The following is a 23,188-nucleotide window of genomic DNA, read 5'->3' on the forward strand; positions in this document are numbered from 1 at the left end:
AAAAAGACTGAAATGTGTTGAGGACTGATTCCCAAGGATAATCCACAAATGAACTTGGGGCTGAATGGACTTTTAAGAGATGGGGCTCAGCTGAAGAAAATAGGCTCCTGGGGTTTGGAAGCTTGGACCCCTTCCTCCCTGGCTCTCCTCCTCCTCCTCCTCATCTCTGCTTCCTCACGAGCGGCTTTTCCTGCTGCCTGCCGCCATGATGCTCCTGCACTACAGCTGGCTGACCACGAAGTGGACACTCTGAAACCAGGGCCCCAAGTATAGATTTGCTCCTCTAAGCTGTCCTTCACAGGCATTTGAGTCAGTGACAGAAAACTGACCAATATAGGAGAGAAAAAGAAACCCACTCAACTAAAGTCTGGAGAAAACCACAAGAACAGTTTAAAATAAGTAACTACACAAAAGAAGCCATAAATAAGTTTTGTCTGCTCCATCCGAGTGGAACACGTTCATACTGATAGGTTTTTCGGCAGCGTAGTAAAGAGATAGGAAAGATAAAAGAAGCCTTTATGAACTCCAAAGACACAGAAAGGGGCAGGGCCGGTGGGGCAGATCTGAGGCAAAGTTGAGGCTTTTATGGCCATTTATTAGGGGTGGAGTTTGAGGGGGATGTTTTGAAATACCTAGGAGCTGACTGGGATCCTCCCTGAGGCGGCAGGAAGGGTGAAAGGAAACTGCACCCTGGGTGAGTTGGAGGAGAAGGGGGAGGTGGTGTCTGGGAAGATGAGCTGCTGTTGTAAGGGCTTCAGCCATACTAGATGACCACCATAATAATTCAGCCATTCACACGAGGGCCAGAACCTATCACATAAGACCTAAAAGCAATACCACTCTTACTAATGGATAGTTGATACTTTTAGTTAGGATAGTTGAGCTACCTCTAGGGTTTTTTTTTTTTTTTTCAAATTATAATGGGAAAATTATAATATAGAATGGAGTAAGACGAAGCATGGAAAATGAATTCCCCACCGGATTAACTCATAGCCCATAATATTAGGCAGAAGAAGCCAGCCTCAAATTATTTGCACCACATTATTGCATGTATATAAAGCTCAAAACAGACCAAAGTAGTCTACAAGTCAAAACTGCTCCTCTCCATAGAGGGCCAGAGGGGCAAGTCCCAGGAAGAAGGGCGGGAAGGGGGCTCCAGAGTTGGTGGCATTCCACGCCTTGACCTGAGGGCCAGTCACAAACGGGGTTCTGCTTCATAATGATTCATCACATCTCAGGATTTCAGTACTTTTACACATGCACATCATATTTCAGTAAAAAGTTTGGCTAGGCGTGGTGGCGCAAGCCTGTAATCCCAGCACTTGGGAAGCTAAGGTGAATTCAAGACCAGCCTGGGCTACAAAGTGAGCTCAAGGCCAGCCTGAACTGCATAGCAAAACCCTGTCTCAAAAAGACATAAAAAAATAAATGCAAAGGGAAAATAAAGTTTATTGGGGAAAAATCATTTATAAAAGTTGCCAGCAAAATATGTATCTTGAGATGGCTTTTCTAAGGCTGAATTTTACTATTTTAAAAGTTTGCAAAGAAATACTCCTAAAAATACTACGATGCTGGCAAAACAGAAAGTGACAAGAATTCAAAGGAAATCAGTGTACGTGGGAAAACGCCCAACTGCAGCCAGCACATTTTAGATGCTTTCCCAAGATCAATGTATCCATGAATAGGTTCATAAGGATAGTACTCCCGTAGCCACACGCATCTGCACGCTGTTCAGCGAAAGCCTTCATAATAAGCACTGGTACCTGTGGCATCGGAGGCAGTGGACACATTGCTAAGAAGAATGCGTTAAAAAAATACAGGCGTGAGCGTCGTTACAGAAAAATTGGGAAATCTGTCCTATGTGGAGCATTGGCTTTTGGCAAAGTAACGCAGATCCCCTACGCTGCTGGAGGGAGAGTGGGATGGACAGCTCAGGACTCTGGGACTCATGGGACTCTGGGGGAACAGGCTAAATTCAACTCCTTCAGGAGTGTCTTCTGGGAAGAGGAGGAGGAAGACCAGGATGAGGACAAGGAGGAGGAGAAAGAAGAACCCTAACTCCTGCACAATACTCCGCTCTTCCACTCTGTGGACCACACTGATGCAATTCTACACGAGGTGTGATCAATATAGAGAGGGTCTATACTGCTTAAAGCAGTTTATGACCGTAAAGGACACGGCCACCCCACGCTCTCCAGACCCTCCCTTTCACTTTGAACACTCATCCCAGCGTTCTTGGCTTCTTTCTGAAGCAGTTCTGGAAGCTCTCTTTGGGGGTGTTTTCACAAGCTGTGATCAAACATACTGCAGCGAATGCTGCTGCTGAGGGCCAGCCTGTGCAAATGCAGGCTTGTCAAAGCATGACACTGCGTCCTCGTCCACCTCCCTCACCAGATCCAGCACCATGCAACTCCTGGCCCTTCCCCAAAGCTAAAAACTCTGACAGAGAAATGTTTTGAAGCCAGCCAGGACATGGTGGCACCTACAACAGCACAGCTAAAGACACTCATGAAAGAGGACTTCCAGAACTGCTGTGGCAAGAATGATGGGGTGAGTGTGTTTGAAACAAGAGGGGTTCTGGTTCTGAGGGGGATTCATGCCAATGTGCCTTTTACTGTAATACATTTAAAAAAGGAAACTATTTCAATCATACCTTGAACAGCTTCAGGCCCCTCTTCCCTACCTCACTCTTGGGCCCTTCAGACAGTAGCCACTGCCCTAGGCGAGAAAATCTAGAAACCTTGCTGTCTTCAATACATCCTGTTCTGTGTAGTTAGACAGTAAAAGGAGACTTTACACAGCAGCCACTCGCTAAGAAGAGGCAGCCTGGGATTAAGCAGAGGAAGGCTGCAGGGGACAAGAGGCAGCCTGGGATTAAGCCTCCCTAATTGCTGAGCTGCTCTGCTTCCTTAGCCCCAGAGGGCAGTGGGGTGCCATTACTTTACTGACCCAAGACACAGACAACTGAGCATGTCCACCCTGGGCTGAACCCCTTATTTCTGCTTCTGGCCCCAAGGGCAGCCTACAGCAGAAGGAAATGGAGACGAAGATAAGGATCCACCCATCACCAGGACCAAGAGCAACAGCCAGACCTTAGCAATGACAGAAGCTCCTGAAATCTCTCCTCTGGCTCAGACTGACTATCTATGATCACAACCTGCAGGTTCTTGGCTGTCCGAAGGCATATGCTCTGTGTGTGTGTGTGTGTGTGTGTGTGTGTGTGTGTGTGTGTGTGTGAGAAGAATAGGGGGAAGATTACAAAAAAATGTCTGCCTTCAGCTCTGCAGATTTCATCTTCCCCAAAGCATCTGGCTGGACCCCAGGAATGGACTCTCTCTGGACTGGCATCTCATGGAGAATTGAGTGCCTCTGGTGTTGTCCAGCAGGGGGCGCCATGCACTGCTTGGCCCCCAACCCTGAATCCTCAGAACCTGGACATGGCTTATGCTGCTCTGTGGTCCTGTCCTCACCCCAAATGAGCCTGCCAGCCTCACTCCCTCCTGCCCACCACCACGCCCACCTGTGTTTTCCCACAACCCTTCGCTCCAGCCTCCCCCACCATCCCATAAGCAGCCTCAGAGAGATGCCCACCAGGCCACACCAAGATTCCTATCCTGGCTCCACTACCCACCAGTAACACAGTGACGACCACAGCCCATGTTAGAGACAGAGAAAGGAGGCCATCAACAGGCCATGACAGCCTCTGGGGTTCTTGCAGGGACCCACCTCTGGGGTTCTTGCAGGGACCAATGAGACAATTCACACATGGTGTTTCCCATGGAGCTTGGCACATGGGCCTCAGGAGTTTGTCCTTGGGAAGCAGCCTGTGCGAGAGGGGTTTCCCTGGCTCAGATCAGGCACATCCACAGGTCACTTCACTCAATCTCTCCGTTTCTGAGGAGCTCCCACTTGAAACGATATCCCAAGATGTCTTCCCAAACACGCTCAGAAACTCTCAGCTAGCCACAGAGGGGTGCGCTCCTTCGTGACAGGCACAGCTCTGGCCCCTGCGCATCATTTCTGCCCCACACCACAACAGATGCCAGCAGAAGTCCCTCCCTGCAGGGAGGAGGGTCCCAACACTGAGGCCTAGCCCCTGTCACACCTCCGAGGCTGGCACACGTGCCAATAGAAACCAGGGCACTTCCTTATCATATTGTAGTTTTACAGTCTGCCCTTGACATTGGTTTTCCTTTTGGGTGAAGAATAAGGACTCTGTTTCCCTCTGCCCCTTTGCGTAGGTTCCCTGGCACTGCCCCACCCCAGGGCCCTGCCCACCGCTCACCCTACCTTCCACTTTGGGCTTGGCCTCTGCCAGTCGCTCCTGGAACTTCTTCTTGAAGAACAGGGCCTGCAGTCGCTGCTGGTAGTGGTCGATCCTGGGGACAGGGCAAGGAACATGGCCTCCAGCCTCAGCCTCCTCTCCAGCTCGCCTCGCTCCTGTCCTCCCTGCCAGGGCCACCACCCCTCTGGCCACACCGAATGGCCCCCAGACCTGCTCATCTCATAGAGGAAGCGGTCAGCGCGGGCCATTCGCTCAATCTCATGCTTGTGCTCCTCCAAGAGGTCCACATCACTCTTCTCAGGGATGAACTTGAGGAGCTGCAGAGAGCGGGAGTGGGTCAGACACAACCGGGGTGCGCAGCAGATTCAGAGGTGCAGGGCACAAGAAGCCCATGTGCTGATTCCGTGTAAGACCAACAGAGGGACCCTCATGTAGTCAGGAACTACTAGAAGATGGCAGTCCTTGACTTCTTGATTTTCTTGCTTTTTGTGTACATGTGTGTGTGGTTGGTTATTTTTTGAGACAGGGTCTTGCTATGCAGCTCAGGCTGGCCTTGAGCTCACTTTGTAGCCGAGGCTGGTCTCGAGCTTACAATGATCTTCCTGCCTCAGCCTCTCGAGTGCTGGGATTACAGGCATGCGCCACCATGCTGGGCAACTTTCTGATTTTCTTCACCTTCTGAAATTGAGCTATAACTTACAGAAAGTACCCTACTCTGAAGTATGCACATCAGTGATGTTTCTTTTCCAGCAAGCTTTGTGGAGATATAATCTACATACAATAAAACACACCTGGGCCGGGAAGATGGCTCAGCAGAATAAGTGCTTCCCTAGCAAGAAAGCCCTGAGTTCAATCCCCAGTTTCACCATTAAAAAAAAAAAAACAAAACACATCCTTTTGAAATGGGCAACTCAGTGAGTTCTGTCAAAACTCTGCCCACGGGGACACGAGATCTGCAACACCAGATTAAGATACACAGTGTTTCCTGCCTCTTAGAAAGGTCTTTGACTTCACTTCAGAAAGCTGCCCCCTTTCCCAACATGGCCTCCACTGAATTCTACCACCATAGATTTGTCTGCTCTTGTCTTCTGCCTGCTCTCGAACTCATGCCAGGTGCTATGGGAAGACTGTGTCGTCCCCCCCCCGAGTTCATGTGTTGGCAATGTAACCCCCAAGTTCAGCCAGTGATGGCATTTGGAGGTGGGGCCTTTGGAAGATAATTAGGACTGAACAGAAGCCATGCACGTGGGGTCCCCATGTGGCTTTAGTGGTTTTATAGGATGCTTGCGCTGGTTACCAGGTGCCAAGCGGAGGCTGGTGCCAAACTCCTGGACTCACCAGCCTCAGACCGTCTCAGGAATTACACCAGCAACAGAAAGTGGGCAGTGCCATTGGATGTCCTCTTCTGCATCCAGCTTCTGTCCCACAGCCTAACGCCTAGGAGTCCTCCCTGTTACGTGTTGGTCGCTTTTGTTTGTCACTGAGTATTCCACCGCAGGAACACACCACAGCCTGTTTGATCACTTTCTTACTACAGCTGGCTTGCACACCCTTTGGCGGCTTCATAAAGTTGGTGTTCATATTCCTGCCTGCATCTCTGAGCCACTATTTACCCTGGTTTCTCTCGAGTTTGCATCTAAGTGTGAGGTTACCGGGCAGTAGGGTGGGTGTCTGTTAGGCCTTCATGTGCTTACTACACAGTTTTCCACCATGATGGTGCCAGTGAGAACGCCAATCACTTCACATCCTTGGCAGAACCTAGCACTGCCCGTTGGTGGAATCTCAATCCCGTGCCGCATGGGTAGTAGCTGTCTCCCTGTGGCTCACAATGTTTCTCTGATGCCTACAAGGCTTGAGCTCTTTCCAAATAAATGCTCACTGGCCACATCAACATCTCTTCCAGGAGGGGCCTGTTCAAGCCGTTTACTCATTTTGAAGTTGCTTTGTCATTTTCTCATTGATTTTTGTGTGTGTGTGTGTGTGTGTGTGTGTGTGTGTGTGTGGACTATCTTCCAAGCTTTGGCTTCTCTTCACGCTCTAGTAATACGGTCCTGCCTTTTGATAGACAGCAGTTCTTTTTTAATTGATGCCACTTTTGCTTGGCGTTTACTGCATTTCTCATAAGGGACACAACACACTGAGGTAGACAAGACTGGAAGAAGAGATGCCTACTCTTGCCCTAGCTCTGGCTTGTGACCCACGACAGACTTTACCTCCAATCTCCTTCCAGCCCTCTCAGAGACCCCTGGCAGCTGTCGCCAGCCTTTTCCCAGAGAGGCTCAGGCAGGGGTCCTTCTAGAAACACGCTCTCCAACTCCCCCAGCTTGACTGCTCCCACAGCCAACATCTCAGGCTCTTGGGGGCCCTCGGGAAGCGGGTAGCTGCTCCTTCCCGCCCTCCAGGTCCTTACCTGCTCCAGCATGTCCTTGGCAAGGTCCTCCTGCTCGTCCATCCTCAAGACAGCCTGCCGGATCTCCTCATTGGAAAGCTTCAACCTGAGGCAAAGCACCCCCTGAGCAGCCTTGCCCTCTAAACCTCCCTCTCCAGGCCAGACGCCGCATCCTCTGCTCTCTCCCTAACATGGGCTAGGGAGCACTTTCGTGGTTCCCTTTCCCCTGCGAAACCTTCTCAACTGGACCTAATGGGATTCACTCCGCACACTCAATGAGGAGCACTTCAGGGTCTGAACCAAGTCTTGAGCCTCTGATGTGTTGTTTGAGGCTTCCTCAGAGATGCTGAGGGCACTTGGAAGGCAAAGGGCTATCTTCCATAGAGGCCGAAGGCCCAGGGAGAGGGTTTCAGACCTTCTTTCTCCTCCTTGTGCCTAACACATCTACGGCATCTGCACAGGAGGATGAGACTTCGGCAGGCGCCTAAGGGGACATTCCTGTCCTTCCTTTTCAGGACAGAGAATGGCTCTCAGTCCCTGACTGCTCTCACACAGCTGCTCTGAGCAGCCCTGCTGCCTGAGAAGGGGTGAGGGGACCCCCCCCCCAGAGCCCCTGCATCCCCTCTGCTGGTATGCACATCAGCATGCCCCACCATCAAATGGGAGAAACTAAGGACGGGGGAGGGGGGATGTTCCAGGGGTGCTCGGGGCAACGCTAAGATTAGCACGGGATTCGCGGTCGCCCTGACCCTGCCTCTGGGAGGCCCTGCACAGAGGCTGTGCTGTTAGCACAGATACTGGCCTGTTTGTTCTGCAGCCGTGGGAAATGCTTAGGGGCTGATATCATGGTGCTCCTTGGCCTACCCCAAGCTGGGCCCTCCGTGGGCTTAGAGCAACTTGGCTGCCAGACCCTGACCAGGCTGCCCAGGGCCTCGTAACCAGGGGAATGTCCTGTGCCAGTCTGCAGCTCCACAGCGTTCCCAGGGCTGGGCTCTAGATGTGTGCCTGCCCCTGCCCAGGCACAGCCAAGGTGGGGGAGTAGGGCCGAGGCTGCCATCACCCTGCTTCCCAGGTGTCACCTCTGTCTCACTGCAGGCACTCAGCTCAACCCCCCCTTGCCCTAGCCCTCGCGGGGTGCTGGGGCTCTGCTCCCTGGAGTGTCCGTGCTCTGCCAGCAGGAGCTGCCCGGGTGCATACGTACTTGGAGAGAAGGATAATGCAGTTCTGGGCCCTCCGGCCGTCAATGACCGACAGCTCCTTGACCTTGCGGGAGGCCAGGCAGATGTCCTCGGTGGAACCCAGCTCTTTCTGCAAACAAGAAGCCAAGAGGAAGTGACGGCAAGCCCCTGCTTGCCCACCCAGGCACCGCCCTCCAGCCAACCTGGGGATGCTCCTGATCAGAGGCCATGAGAAAAAGCAAGGGACACAGGCTGACAGCTGGTGTTTAATAACCAATTCTCAAGGGCAGGATCTAGAGCTCTGTCCTGGGCAGAGAGGGATAAGGTGCGCATGCAGAGCTACAGGCCATGGTCGGAGATCAGGCCACGAGCCCTCTGGGGAAGCAGCTGGTGATGCAGGTGTAACTGCCCCTGTGGCATCAGCAGGGACCATGGTCTACCACAGCCCCCAGCCAAGGGCTTCCTGGGCTCGGGATGAGAAGTTGGTCCTAACCCTGCAAGGCCAGCTCCTGACTCTTGGGGGCTCCAGGTACAACCCCACGTGCCCAAGGTGCAGGGCATCCATCGGGTCAGCATGGTAGAAATTGAGGCAGAATTATACCTACAGTTCCCTGCTGTAGGGCACAGCTGGCAGGTTCCCAAGAAACCTAAGGTTCTACCCTCTTTCTCTCAGGGTCGTGGCTGGAGGCACTGGCTGGGAGGCACAGCACTCTCACTCAAGGTGTTTCCTCTGAGCCCGGGCTCCACCCCACACAGCTCCAGGGCCACCACTCACACCACCCTTGTCCTGAATTGTGCCCCTAGAACTACGCAGTGCCCAACCTGAGCAGCCCGACACAATGCCTTGCCTTGAGCCCTGTGGGTAAGATCAGGACTCTCGAAACTTCCTGTCACTGCATCCTGCCCTACAGGGGTGAGCAAGAAGCCAGGAGGTGACACAGACAGGCCCCCTGTGTGGGGCCCCGGTGGGGAGGTGGAAGGTTCAGAGCCCAGACTCACCTGCTGACAGGGATTAGCTATCAGCTCCTAGGCAGGCAGCAGCCACAGCCGACAGAGAATTAAACATGCACAACATTAGTCACAGGCTCAGGGACCGGGAACAGCAGGACAGGTGTGGGGTCCCCAGCATCTACTTTGTGCACCTTAACCCCAAGGGACCCCATGCTTGGAGATGGGAACCCAAAGCCGTAATGTGCTCACAGAGAAGCCAAACAACAGTGGACAGCCAGCTCCTTCTATGCACCTGGACCCGGGGCACCCCAGGGGACACTGGCATCCACAGCCTGCACCCTGCCCACCTGCCTTTCCTCTCCCCTTCTGAAACTGCCCAAAATACATGCCAGAGAGAGAAGAGATCAGAGTGAGAAGCTCAGGAGAGGCATGTTCATGGGGGCAGGAAAAGCAGGGGTCCCCAAATTTGTTCCTCACCCTCCTCTGTCCTGTAACATCTAAGGGAACTGAGTAGGCCCAGCCTGCACTGTGTCCCTTCCAGATGCTAAGGGACTTGACAACGCTGGCTCAGAACCAGTCTTGGGTGCAAGGCTAAAACTGTGGCTTCCAGAACCTCCAGCCCAGGGCCCCAGGAGGGAACAAGCAGAATGTCACCCCTGCTCTGCTGCTATGGCTTCCATCCCCACTTCACACCCTGCAGAGTGGGCTCAGCAAGGAGTGGCAAGATCCCAATTCAGCAAGCCAGTAGAGACCCAGACATGGTTTGGCCTAACCCCCAACAAACACTTTCCCAGCTTCCCCTGAATCCCTGCCCTGTAGACTGGACAGTAGAGCCTGGAGGAAGAGCTGGACGTGAGGAAGGCATGCAGCCACCCCTGCAGGTGTGCCTCTGTCCCCTAATCCTTGGGGGGCTCGGACTCCAAGAAGCCCAAGGCTACAGAATCCTTCCAGCTCTGGAGCTGCAGTGGGGCCTGGGGTGGCCATGCCTGTCCCACCACAGGCAATGCCTATGCTGCCTCCTAAAACCAGGAGCAGAGAATCAGATGCTTTCTGGAACACCCACATTTAAATCTGTTTTTCTAGACCCCTGCAACAAGGTTGGAGATGTATTCCTATGAGCCCTTGGCCCCATCTGCTCTCAGAAAAGGTCATCCACAGATCTGGACTTGGCAAAAGCAGGGCAGGGGCTCCCTTCCAGGGCTCAGCACTGTGCTGGAGTCCTGAGCACGAGCCCTGGCTGAGCAGAGAAAGCAAGGAAGATAACAGCTTGGGCTGAGGGGAAGCAGCTCCACAGCAGACGGGTCACACCAAGGACAGTGAGGCCTCTAGGCTGGTCATGCCCTGGTGGGTCTCAGAGCAAAGGGCTCCAGGCCTGCAAGTTACCCTCAGATTCCTGGCCCAATCCCCTCTCTGGAATCCTATCCAGTGTTTGAAGGAGAGCTCTGAGAATCAGCATTTTGGGCAGTCCCCTCAGCACAGGTCCTTGGAATACTTTCAGGCCATGCCACAGGAATGCCCTGCTTTCTGCCACCAGCCCAAGCCCCAACTCCCTCTGGGGCTGCAGAGACAGACTCATGGGCCAGGCACGCGTACACAGAGCTCGCAGGGTAGGTAGATCAAGGCCTTTCTGGCCCTTCAAAGCCCCACCCCAGCTTCAACCCACTAAGTGACAAGGAGCGGTAGCCCCCAACCTCCTTAGGGCATCAACACCACTGCTCACTGGACTCAGGGTGTTGAGAGAGGAGGATATGGTGGAAAACATGGATGAAAAGTTACAATAAGCTGGGCGTGGTGGTGCACACCTGTAATTCCAGCACTCGAGAGGCTGAGACAGGAGGATCACTGCAAGTTCAAGGCTATAATGTGAGCTCAAGGCCAGCCTGAACTACACAGTGAGACCCTGTCTGAGACAGAGAGAGAAAGAGAGACAGACAGACAGACAGGCAGGCAGACAGACAGGCAGACAGGCAGACAGAGACATAGAGACAGAGAGAGACAGAGACAGAGAAAGAAAATTTATGATGGTTTCTAGGTGCCACCTCTAAGTCCAGGGGACTCTAAGAGCAAGGGACAATGGTGCCAGGCCTTAAGATGCCACCTCCAGTGCTCTGGGACATAAGGGAGAAATGGGTGGAGCACATCAATGGACTGGTGAATACACAAGGTCATGTGCTGGTACTGCACACCTCAGCTCTTACAGCCACGTCCTCCACAGGAGCGAGCTACCCCCTAGAGCATCAAGCTGTTCAGTATCTGTGCAAGCAAAGGAAGAAGTGAGGGAGGGAGGACATAGGGAGAGGAGGATGCAGCCAGAAGGGAGGAAATCAGGGGGAAGGGGAGGAAGAAAAAGGCTAAGGGTCACGCTTCCGGGGGCTGGGGTGCGGAAGTCAAGAGCCAAGCAGCTAGAAGGGGTAAGGTCTTACCTGGTGCCTCTGATAGGCTGAAAACATTTTTTCAAAGTCCTCTAGGTCCAGAATCCGAAATACCCGCATGTCATCAATCTCATTCCATACGGTACCAGGGACCCGCTCCTACAATCCAGGTAGAGAGGAGACCCAGAGTTGACCCAATTCCTTCATTATGGAGAAGCCCACTGGTCTCCAGCCCCAGCTGTTCCCCGACAGTGCAAACCACAGGGGCCAGGCTTTTATACCTACAGAAAGGGGCTGAACGCCCCCTCCACCACACTGCAAACTTCTACCCCTCTTCAATACTCTGCTCCAGGACAGAGCCCAAGGTAGTTTCCTTCTCTGCCTTTCCATGGGGGGCTGCACAGAACTACGTCCCAGAATCTCAGAGGTGCTGAGCACTGGGTGTGCAAGCAGGAAAAGGCGCGCGCTGTGCTCCTTCCAGAGAAGCAAAGCAAAGCGAAGCAATGCTCCTGGTCTTCCGCGCAGGCCTGGGTGGCCCATTCAGTAAAGGCCCTGTGGGTGCTGCAGCATGGCTGTCACTGGCTTGGACCCCCACACACACACATTCAGAAGCCCCCAAGCCATTGTGTTTCCTGTCTCCGACACAGTCATTCTCTTTCCCAGTCTTGCTCCCACTTTCCCAGATTCATAGAAAGTGGATCAGTGCCAAAGGTCAGGACTGCCGGCCCTGGGAGTGACTGCACTCAGACCAGCAGGGCTCTGGCACTACTTCCTGCGGGTCAGAGCCGAGAGGGCAGACCCAGCCCTCATGCCTGAGAGGAGACAGGGTTTCACACTGCCAGGACGCTTCACAGAGACAGGGCCCGTGCACTGGCATCTGCAGAGGACATTTGCTTGTGAGCCAAGCCCCCAGAGGTCCCAGAATGACCTGCTGATGGCTTAGAGGACAAGAAGACAGCGGGTTAAGAGCCCTGAGTGCACAGCACGACGCTCTGAGCGCTCTCCTGGGATCCTCTCTCTTCCAGAGCCTGGAAAAGGACCCTCCACCTCCCTCTGCAGGGCAGCCAGGGAACCTTCCCATGCCGCCACCTCCTCCCTTGTCTCCCCCTCGGAAGGCTTGCATAAGGAAGCATACCTTTCACTCACTTTTATTTTCTTAAACTCTGAAAAGGAGAGGCCAGGCCAGAGTCAGGGGGTGGGGACATTCCTGTGGCCTTCCGAAGGCCAGGGACCCTCGTGTGGAATGCCGGGCTGGGAAGCTCAGAGCAGCAAACGATACAGGCAACTGGCCAAACTCAACACAGACACATTCTTTTCGTGGCAGCAACCACCATCCTGAGCGCACGCGCACATGTGTGTATGTGCGAGTACATGCATGTGCAGGGGAGCGTGTGCAGAGTGGAGGGAGGGGACTGGGGAGAGGAGCCAGGTCCCAGGAAATGGGAGCAGGGAGACAAAGACAGGGGATACGAGTGAGCTGGAGGCGGCGTGTGGCCCACAGTCCCCTGCACAGGGGGGAATCCTCTGTGTAATCCCAGGGAGGAGGGGTGAGGCACAGGCCCAGAGGCAAAGCTTCCCATTCTCATCCTGGTGGTGCCGGAGGGAAGGAAGGGGTAGAAAGACCCTCCACAAGACAAGCGACAGACCCTTCCATCAGCTTACACCCCGCACGCCCACATCTGCCTTGAGTAGTCACAGGTGCAGCGGAGGCCTGCAGCCAAAGACAGGTGGGCCTCTTCCCCAAGCTTGCCGAGTTACTGTGGGCACCCACCTTGTCTAATAATTTGTGAATTTAGTTTCTTCACTACACTGGCCAAGAGCCTGCCGTCTCCAGTCTGGAGAACTGGAAATGCTCCTAGAGCTATGGTTGGCTTACCAGGGAAATCTTTCTTGGGGTCCCATGTCTTGCTTCCCCCATAGAGCATTCCCGGCCTTGGGGCTCAGGTAACCCAACTGGCTAATAGTCTCAGCCTTGCCATGAGGTGGACCTGTGAGCAATGTCCCGTGTCATGAAGGGAAATGGAGTCTTGGCAACGCTTACCTCCCTGAGCTGAGACGATTAAGAGAGAGAATGCTTAAAGCCCAGGGGGCAACGCCACTAACGGCAGCTGACGGGTGGTGTTTCTAAGGCTTTCTACATGTTAGTCTTTGTTCCAAATACTTTACAGACACAGACCTCTCTCACTTAATGACTGAGTTTCGGACCTGCAACTAGGTCCTTCAATGACTTGGTTGCTGACCTAGGAGCTGTGTCTAGTACACACACTGCAATTTTAAGAACCAAGGCATGACCAAAGCTCCAACCTGGGAACGCTGCTTCCATTTGCATGTCTCTTACACACAGTACTGAAATGCATAACCGAATATCAAACTACTGTACTCTCCTGTACATTGTGATCAGCAAAAGTCACAACGCTGTATAAGCCAGGTGTACGAAGGACATTGAAGCTCTGTACACAGGGACAGAGCTGTGCAAAACTAAACAGGATGTCAGTCCAAGTAGCAGGATGCAAGTTCAAACAGCATGCCTCAGGGGTAACTCTAAGCAGTCATTAAACAGGTGGGTCCTTAAACAACGAATACCTGTGTTAAGTCAGTCACTCCTCACAACCATCTCTTGAGATGAAAGTCATCATCGAGCCACACATCAGAACCTGAAGCCCAAACAATGAAATAACCCACACTGGCCACACCGTTGGGATGGGATAGCAGGCTCTCAAATAGTACTCAGTCCCCCTCTACCCGTCTCCTGCCAAAATGGCCACAATTACAAACATTCCTCATCTAATCCATCAAAACACTGCTTCACAGTCAAAGAATGGCACTTGCTGTGCCACCACCGAGTCACTAGGGACTTCTGTAGCTTCCTGGGCCCTGGGGAAAATCCCAGGCACACAGCTGCTAGATGCACAGGTCACAGAACCATTAGTGAACTCGTCCATGTCCCTCCATGACTGCATTTGTTACAGTCTGACCCCTCTCCTCATTTTTAAAACCTTCCTAACAGAAGCTAAACTATTTCTTTTTTTTAACTGCAACAAAATTAACATCATTTCCATTCACATCCAACACTGCTGCATAGCCTGGAGCTTCCGGTCCTGGAAGCGGTGAGCCTGCTCCTGCACCCACGGTCTGTCTGGCCATGCAGCGGCACCCGTTGGGCAGAGCCACACATGCAGCTGCTACGCGCTCTGCCAACCTCGCTTTGAAATGTGGCTTCCAGCTGCCTCGAAAGCTGCCACACCTCAGCCTGGAGACATTTGCAGAGGCCCCAGAGACTATGAATGGGCTGTATTTATCTCCCACGTTTCCACTCTGATCAAACAGACAGGTGGAAAGATTCTTGGAGATTCCCCACCATTTGTACAGGTTTGGGTTGAGGTTAGAGACTTCTGCCCTGGCTCTCTAGGTGTTTCCTGACCACACCTCCTAATGTGCCCAATCCGAAGCTCTCCCAGAACAACAGCATCTCCTGCCTTAATCCAGCACAGCCCCGCAGAAGCTGATGGCCAGGGGGCCGCACCTAGCACATAGCCAATCACCCACTCAGCAACCCCTCCCTGACCTACCCACCACCTCTTCCCAAGCTCACTGAAACTCACCTGCAAGGTGTGAATTCCCCACAAGGGAGTCCGACGGGCCCATCTCACAGGGTCCGAGTGTACCCAGAAAGCTCAGCTTTGCAGGGCTGTTCCTGGACGTGAGTATGGGCCACATGGGCAGGCCAACTGAAACCCCCTCACACTGGATGTGCTCATGCAGGGACAAAGCCACCAGTCCTGTAAGCAAACTACCATCCTACTGAACCAGCGGTAAGACTTTATCCAGGGTTTTCGAGTAGTAGCCGTCCATTGAGACTCACAGCTTCTCTAGGTTTGTGAGAGTCCAAGACAAGAACCAGCTCCCTCGTGGGGACTATCCACATCATACTTGTGCAGGCCCCTCACTAGCGCTGCATGTGACCCTGCACCTCTGGTAACGCAGCTACACAGAAACATAAACCTGCAACATTACCAGGACTTTCAGCGTAACTCTTACGGCTCCACTGCTGGTGCTTGGGCACTGACCACATACACAGACAACAAAGGAACAGTGGAAGGAGCAGTGCAGGGCAAAGCCCGGCTCCTGTGCCCAACAGGCATGGCGGCCAGTCATGTACCACTGGGTTTTGCACCCCTTGCCCCACATGTGGGAAGATTGTGCAAAGCAGCCAAAAAATAGCAATTACTATGAACAGCATTTCAACTGACCTATAGGTGTGCGTGCCTGCGAAGACAGCCACGTATTGTTACTAGATGGATTTATATGTTTGCCTTTTTTGTGTGGTACCAAGGATCAAACTCAGGTCCTTGCATTTGCCAGGCTGGCACTTAGGCCGCTGGGCTGTATTCCTGGCCCAAGTTTTCTTGTTTAATTATTAAATCTCTGCTGTGTTATTTGGGAAAAAATGGTAAGTTAAATGGTAAGTCAAAATATGTTTAAAGGAAGCCCTGGTACCTGTACAGGTGAGATAAATCATACTATACATTCAGTGCGAGACCACCAATCTTCACTCCACACCAGGAAACCAAGAAACGGGACTCACGCCAGTGTGCACCACACGCACACATCAGGACACCACCTGGCTGCGCTTCGCCAAATGCTGTCTCTTGTGCACCTGCCCTGGTCTTCACCACAATGTGGTCCCAGCCCAGGCTCTGCAGGAATTGCCTACTCTGTGCGTCAGGCGTGCCTCTCTCTAGAGCTCTAGCCCCGCCCTGTCTTGCTGTTCCACAGTGCTGGGCTGCGCAGCCCTGCCTGGTGGAGGGCATGCCTAGCCCCAGGCTCTGATGTCTGCCACTCTGCCCACCCCCAGCACACACAAGTGGACACACAAGTAGCACTGTCAACAAGAGCATCGCCACCACCATCATGTGCTGGGCGGCTTTCCAGATATGGACACTCTTCAGTGGTCAGCAAGCCTGTCCCTAATGTCCCCTGTGACCACCCTCAACACCCCCCAGGAGAGCACAGGAAGAAGGCGGGTGCCATGCATGGGCGGCAACCCCTGGGCTACTGTCCCCACCCCATCCTGGCCACTTACCTCATTCAGCTTGACCCAGTTGAAGGACTTCAGCGGGTGGGAGGGCTGTGGGACACGCTTTTTCCTGAGTGGAACATTGCTGCTGGGGAAAGGGTCCTGAGGCGGGGGCGGGCTGAGGCCAAAGCAAGGTGGGGCGCCGGGGGGAGTGGGAGGCCCGCCGGGTGGAAGGGGCGGCGGGGGCGGTGGGGAGCAGCAGGCGAAGGGGAGAGGGGGTGGGGGTGGAGGCAGGTCATCGGTTGTCATGGAGGAGGAGGAGGCCATGGAGGGAAGCGGGCCTCCAGGGGGAGGGGGGGCAGACACAGGGCCTGACTGCAAGGAGACAGAAAATCAGAGAGACAAAGCCATCAGCACTGATGCCACCATTCCCCCAGCCTCCTCTCTCTCCTTTCTTTTTCTTCTCCATCTCCACAAGACCCCTCATCATCCGCCCACCCCACTCCCTCCCTTCTCTCTCTGCAAACCCAATACCCACCCCCCATAGCAGTAGGGTACAAAGCCACACACAGACATGTATAAATACACGCAGACACGAGACAGCCAGGGTCGCTGTCGTCCTGGTGGACTAGCAGGATTGGCACACACAGCCATACAGGCTAACGAAAGCACAAGCTGAGCAGGAAAGGGCAGCAGAAGCCCTACCTGCCTGCTGTCACTAGAGATGAGTGTCATCAGAGAAAGGGGCCCTGTTCTTCCTAACTGCCACAAAGCTGTCGCTCATCCAGCCTCAGCAGTCCCTGAGGCCTGGCCTGAGACCCCAGTTCCTCTTTTGTTTCATCACGGGGCCCTTGGCTCCACTGTAACCCCTGCTCCCCACCCTGTTCTGCAGCCAGGTCTCTGTTGAGCTACGTAAGGTGGAGACGGGCAGTGTTCACATACTGAGAGCTCACTGAGCTGTGCCACCAGCTCTGCCACTTGTCCCCGAGCCTGGCGCAGCTCCTGGGACTCCCGGGCCAGCTTGTCCTTCATCTTGTTCAACGTTCGCATCATCTCCTCCTTCTCCAGGGTCTTTGTCTCACATTCCCGCTCCTTCCTCTCCAACCGACTCGCGAGCTCCAAGTGGTCTGCGAGGACAGAAGGTGGCCCTGGGAGCCCTTGTGGGGAGAGGCACGGGGTGTGCGCGTGTTGGGCAGGACTGCTCACCTTTCCGGAATTTCTCTGCCTGCTCCCGCCACTGCTTGACCTCGTTCTCATTGACGAGCCTGGGGGCAGAGGATGGGACGGGCAATGGGCAACGTGGCCGGCGGTTGATCACTTCTGGAAGCCAGATCTCCATGCCACGGTTAGCTCAAGGTCTCCAATCTGCACAGCCATGCCCAGGAGGCTAGCACCTGACACCTCAGATGTCTCTCCGGCTCTCATTCCTGCCCAGTTCTTGTATGTCCCCTTAGACCATGAGAACAGAAAGGACCCTGAGCCATCTCAATCCAAGCGCTTTGTGCTACAGTTGAAACCAGATGGGGAGGAGAGCTAATTCATGGCAGAGCTAGGAGCAACTCTCCAGTTTCCCTCAGATGTACAAACTCTCATGCTTCTTTATGAACAAAGACCCATGCATCTGGGAAAAACGCCAGGCCTACCACGCCTGGGCTTCCAAAGACCAGTGTGTAAGAGCAGAGAAACTGCCTGGGCCCGGTGGCACAGAAGGAAGAGGCTGAGGTTGAGGGGGAACAGTCAAGACATTAGCAGGGCCTCGTGCAAACTGTCAGCCTCTTGTGAGGAGGAGTTAAACCTACACACCAGGATATGCCAAGGGGGAGTCCCAGAGTGAGATTCATTGCTTTTGTAAATGTGATGGGTGAGATCCATATGACTTCTGGCCTCAACCAAACCAAGGATATGGAGCGGGGAGGATTTGGTACAGATTTCTTTGGAGGGAGCCATGACCCTCAGGGAGCTCCGTCCTTCACCCCCACCCCACCCCTGTGCAGGGAAGGGCTTTCTGTGGTCCTCCCCAGAGTTTAGACCCACGTTCCCTGCCTCTGGGAAGAAGGAGGAAGATTAGGGTAACCACTAAAGCCTGCAAAATCCAGAGGATGGAGAAGGACAGAGGGGAAAGCACTGCTGGGTGGGACCTGCCACACTCCTTGTTTGTAGACATGAGCAGGCTTCCGGTTACTTCAGTAATTGCACTGCCCAATATACAACCTCGGCAACTAACTGTGCAAATAAAGACAAGAAGGGTTCAAAACCCTCTTGTTACTGGGCTTTGGAATGCTGTCTAGGGCATCACAGAGAGCCAGTCCTCCGGAAGGACCATCTGCTCCTAGCTCCAAAGTGAAGTAAAAGTTTAAGATTAAAAATCACAGGGCCGAGGAGATAGTTCAGTACAATAAACACTTGCCTGGCAAGCGCAAGGGCCTGAGTTCAATCCCCAGTTCAGCCAAATAAATAAATAAATAAATAAAATAAAAATCAGTGTGCTGGGCCAGTCAAATAGCTCAGTGGATTAAAGCGCCTGCAAGCAGGCGCAAGTACCAGGGTTTCGATTCCCAGGCCTGCCATGCCGGCCCCACACCCAGGGCATGCTGAGACGGCAATTGAGACTGGGCGTGGTGGCACATGCCTGTAATTCCAGCCCCCAAGTGAGGCTGTAAACAGGTGGATCACTATGAGTCCCATGTAGTAGTAAGACCCTGAATACTCTGTAGACCCTTCCCTAAAATACAAAAGACAAAACAAAAACCAGTGTGCTGATTTAAGGTCTTGTTAGTAACTGACAGAAATCTGGATCTCTTCCTCTGCATACCTCTATAATTAGGGTCTCTCGATAGCAAGCGCTGACCTCCTCAGACAGCAGGCTGGCGATCAAATGGCCATGCTCTGTGTCAGGGGACAGCAAGCTTTGTAGAGAAGACCGAGGTAGGTATTTAGGCTCCATGTGCCATGTCTGTCACACGTTCTTGTGTTTGTTTGCTTACAATATGAAAATAATTGTTCTCGGCTCGTGGTCACACATAAGCAAGCTTGAGGCTTGGGGTTGGCCCGTGCACCCCACCCGCATGTGTTTACCAAGGCTCCAAGTAAGTGTGTATAAATCCCCCCAACCCACGCAGTGAGTTATTGAGAGTTGAGAGATACTTCTCTATACTGATGGTATGATCCCCTCTGGCTACATGTCTTGCTGCTATTCAAATTTAAATGAAATTTAAAATTTGGTTCCTCAGTCACACTTAGCATCCGCCACCACATCCGCTACCACACCGGGGCAGTGAATAAATGAAGCATTTCAAGGCTTAAGAGTTTTCCTGTGGGACAAGGTCATTCAGGACCACTCAGGGACATCGGGGCTGAGACAGCTGAGGCGGCCCACTATGAGACTCACAGTTTCAGGTAGATGAAACCTGGCAGACGACAGCCCAGGGCTGGCCACCACTCACATGTTGACAATGTTCTTGACGTTGAAGTTCTCCAACGGAGCCAGGTCAGGGTCCACTCCCCGCTCGTCCTGGAGGACAATCTGCTGGAGGATTCGGTCCAAGAGCTGCCACTGCTGAAAGTAGCCACCATTCCGCTTGTCTGAGGGACAACAGGCTGGGCTGAGCTCGGGAGCCCCAGCAGCCCCGACTGCTCAGGCTCATGATGTGGGGTGTGGCCTCGCCTTCACACAGGGAGCTCCAAGGCTGGCAGAAGCAGCACCACAGCTGCCAAGAACCAAGGCTCGCAAATCTAGTCATCTCTTCATTACCCGCGCCCGACCCCCTCTGGATGTGTCAACCCTCTTAACATATTTCTCTCCTCCACTGAGGCCTCCTGGCTGCCTTTCTTCCCTGTTGGGACCCAGGGCATAATATGGCCAGGAAATGCAAACTGACTTTTTCCCATTATCTATAAAAGGCACCTGCTCTAAAATACTACATGCCTAATAATGAAGTCTTCAGGGAAATTTAAAAAAAAAAAAAAAAGATTTCAAGATTATCTATGTTACTGCTCTATAGAAAAGATGAATGGGCAGAGATTGCAGATGTGCACCTGGAGAACAGCGCAGTGAGTTAGAGCCATGGATGACAGAAACCAACGGTGATTTCTTGGGGGAGATGACCTTGAGCTAGGAAGACAAAGGCTTTGTGTGCTGTGCCTCATGCCCTACAGCCACAGCCTGGCTGGACACAGACCTCTCCTCCCTCTGCTCCTTTCCCTCCCCCTCCCTTCCACCTCCCTCACCCCTCCCCCTCCACATGTCCCTCCCCTGCCCCTCCTCCCCTGCCCCTCCCTCTCCCTTCCCCTCCCTCTCCCTTCCCCTCTCTCTCTCCTTCCTCTTCCCCTCCTCCTCTTCAGCCCGAGGCCACGATTCCACATCTACTGACCACTAGAAGAACTCAACCAGCACAACCTGACATCAAGTTCTGTCTCATGTCAGTAGATCTGCCCTTAAAGCCCCCTTTCTGAACATACTAGAGGGAATCCCGTGTTGCTGCTGGAATACCAGGCACCAAAACTACTGGAAGCAATAGAAGTGAGGTCTTTCAGCTCCTCCTGGAGAGAGCTCCCTGGGCCCACTGTGGAGAACTGAGAGCTCACTGTCGGCTCCAGCTCACTATCGCCTGGCCTTCTCATGGTCCTGTAGCGCAGACATTGCTAAGGGGTGGAGCTTGCTACGGACTTCGCGGCCAGGTAAGTGCAGCAAGGCTCACAGAGACAGAACATGTGTCGCCCAAAGCCCACGAAAAGGAAAGTCCTTCTGCAGCTAAAAAACTCGCTCAGCCTGCGGGATGGAGATGAAGACATCCATGGTCCGTCACTGTGAGGAGCAGAGACGCTGGCTCGCTACAGGCCCACACACAGTGCCTCCCTCTGGTGTCAATGTGAGCCTCACCTCAGGGCATGGGGGCCCTAGTGAGTGGAGAGGGACATGCAGCAGCAGCAGCAGAAGATAAGAAGAAGCAGAGCCTGTTTCTATCCACTGCACCCAGAGGCGGCACGCGGTGAACTGCCACTCCTGTCACCACCACCACCACCATCACTTTGGCAAGCCTGACTAGGTTGAGCATTTGGGTGGACGCTGTGAATTTGAACATTCTATTTTGTGAGACACTAAGGCACCAAACATTTCAGTGACAGCTGGCTTCCAACTGCATTCTGGGGTGGGTACCAGCAAGCATGTGCCACGGATCTAAGCATTATGCTCACTACACATGAAAAGCTTAACCTCCTGCTCCCAAGATGTTGTTGGGGTTTGTAAAGAGACACAGGTGCAGGGGTGCTAGGGTGAGGGTCAGCAAGGACTAGATGAAGGGTCCGATAGAACACACCACACACATACACACACACACACACACATACACACACACACATGCACGCACATGCACACACACGCACACACATAGCAAGCTCATAACACATCCAGGCTCTTGCCTTAACGGTGAAACCTCGTTCTGGAATTAGCAAAGGGACTTCCGGGAGACTGAGGCAGAAGAACTGCAAGGTTGAATGCAGCCTTGGTGACTTAGTGAGACCCTTTCTCAAAATAAAAACGGACGAGGGACATAGCTCAGTGCAAAGGCCCAGGGTCCAACCCCTAGTACCACACACAAAAATAGAAAGGACAAGTATTGAGTACTCCTCCTTTACAAACTGGCGACAGAGCTGTCTGATTCTGCAACCACCAAGCCACTGTTTGTTGGCTGAAGATGCTGGCTTGCTCACTGCCAAGTCTCTGGCTCCTCCCCACGGGGACAGTGGGTGTCCTCACCCTAAGAGGGAGGGGCCTGAGTCACAGGGGCTGGGCTCCCAAGGACAAGCGCGGACCAAGATGTGATAGACTCCCCAGCCCGCAGAGGTCCTCCGAAGCCTCGTCTGCACCCGCCCTGAGCCAGGCTCAGCCATTGGAGCAGAGGTGGCAGGGAACTCACAGGGCATCTGCAGGCAGTGGTGCAGGACAGAGAGCAGGCAAGGGTAGGCCTCGGTGTGCTTCAGTTTCTTGTGGATCAGCTCGAACATCTGGGAGGCGCTCTTGGTGTCGATGTGGACCTGAGGGTGGGGCCACGGTGTGTGAGGAGGGGAAGCAGAGAGACCGTGCCCCCATCCCAGGCCCCCTCCTGGGATAGCATCTCTCTCCCTGCCTCTGGGCCAGGCTTCGATGGAGAAAGGAGCAGGGAGGGAGGCTCATGACGTAAGCGAGCACTCTTGCATCTCGGCCAGACAGCTCTTGCTGCACGGGTTGCCTTTGCACCGAAAGAGGCATACCAACGTCTGCAGCTGCTGCCTATAGGGGCCAATAGCACCTGCTCTTTGCTCCTGCTCCCGCCCCAAGTGTGGCAACCAAAATGTCCCCAGCTTTGGTGGACGTGCCCTGGTGTGCAGGGGGCAGTAAAGCACCTGAGGCTGTGAACTCCTGAGTCCCACTAAGGGGAAGGACCAGGAGCGTAGATGCTTCACCCCGTGGCCTGCACCTCGGTCCAGACACACTCATCCTGTGCTGATCGCAGGCCACACACAGACCCAGGGGCCGGGCTTGCTTGTTGATGCACCATCCGGGAGGGGTTCCCGTTTGGGGAGGATTTTATAGGACAGTATTTAACCAGTGGTGGCGTGTTTTTAGGAGTGCTAAGGGGAACATGAAAACAGGATCTGCTTTGCAAAGTATAATCTGCTTAAGACTAGAGAAAGGGGGTGCAGGAAAATCGGCCCGAGAAAGGCCCTGGAGCCTAATTGCTGTGCAAGAGCTGGCTCTCTTTGCTTTGAGGGTTTTGGTCTCCTGGGGGGCTATGACCAGGTGTGGCCCATCAGTGGAGTCCACCAGAGCCAGCACTGCTCCACCAGGGCTCCAGAAGCAGGGCCTGGCAACATGTCTCTGTCTGTCTGTCTGGCTGGCTGGCTGTCTGGCTGGCTGGCTGTCTGTCTGTCTGTCTGTCTGTCTGTCTTAGGGCCCCTGCTGACACTAGAACCACCCAGCACTGGATCTGGAGCAGCACTGTTGGGCCAGCGGGTGTC

The 23,188-nt window shown here is 53.6% G+C and overlaps 1 protein-coding gene across 1 annotated transcript in view; it reads right to left on the reverse strand.

The window, feature by feature from the left end:
- Daam2 (dishevelled associated activator of morphogenesis 2) overlaps positions 1-23,188 on the reverse strand; it is a 107,853-nt gene that overhangs the window by 6,592 nt on the left and 78,073 nt on the right. The window contains exons 10-19 of the mRNA XM_004624168.2: positions 22,108-22,225; positions 19,636-19,774; positions 17,399-17,457; positions 17,135-17,319; positions 16,259-16,567; positions 11,227-11,334; positions 7,876-7,982; positions 6,696-6,780; positions 4,496-4,602; positions 4,291-4,379 (exon numbers count right to left, since the gene is read on the reverse strand). Of these exons, the coding sequence (XP_004624225.1) occupies positions 4,291-4,379; positions 4,496-4,602; positions 6,696-6,780; positions 7,876-7,982; positions 11,227-11,334; positions 16,259-16,567; positions 17,135-17,319; positions 17,399-17,457; positions 19,636-19,774; positions 22,108-22,225 (1,306 nt within the window). The remainder of the gene's footprint in view (positions 1-4,290; positions 4,380-4,495; positions 4,603-6,695; positions 6,781-7,875; positions 7,983-11,226; positions 11,335-16,258; positions 16,568-17,134; positions 17,320-17,398; positions 17,458-19,635; positions 19,775-22,107; positions 22,226-23,188) is intronic.

This window comes from Octodon degus, unplaced genomic scaffold (genome assembly GCF_000260255.1).
Source record: "Octodon degus isolate 3935 unplaced genomic scaffold, OctDeg1.0 scaffold00005, whole genome shotgun sequence".
Taxonomy (NCBI): domain Eukaryota; kingdom Metazoa; phylum Chordata; class Mammalia; order Rodentia; family Octodontidae; genus Octodon; species Octodon degus.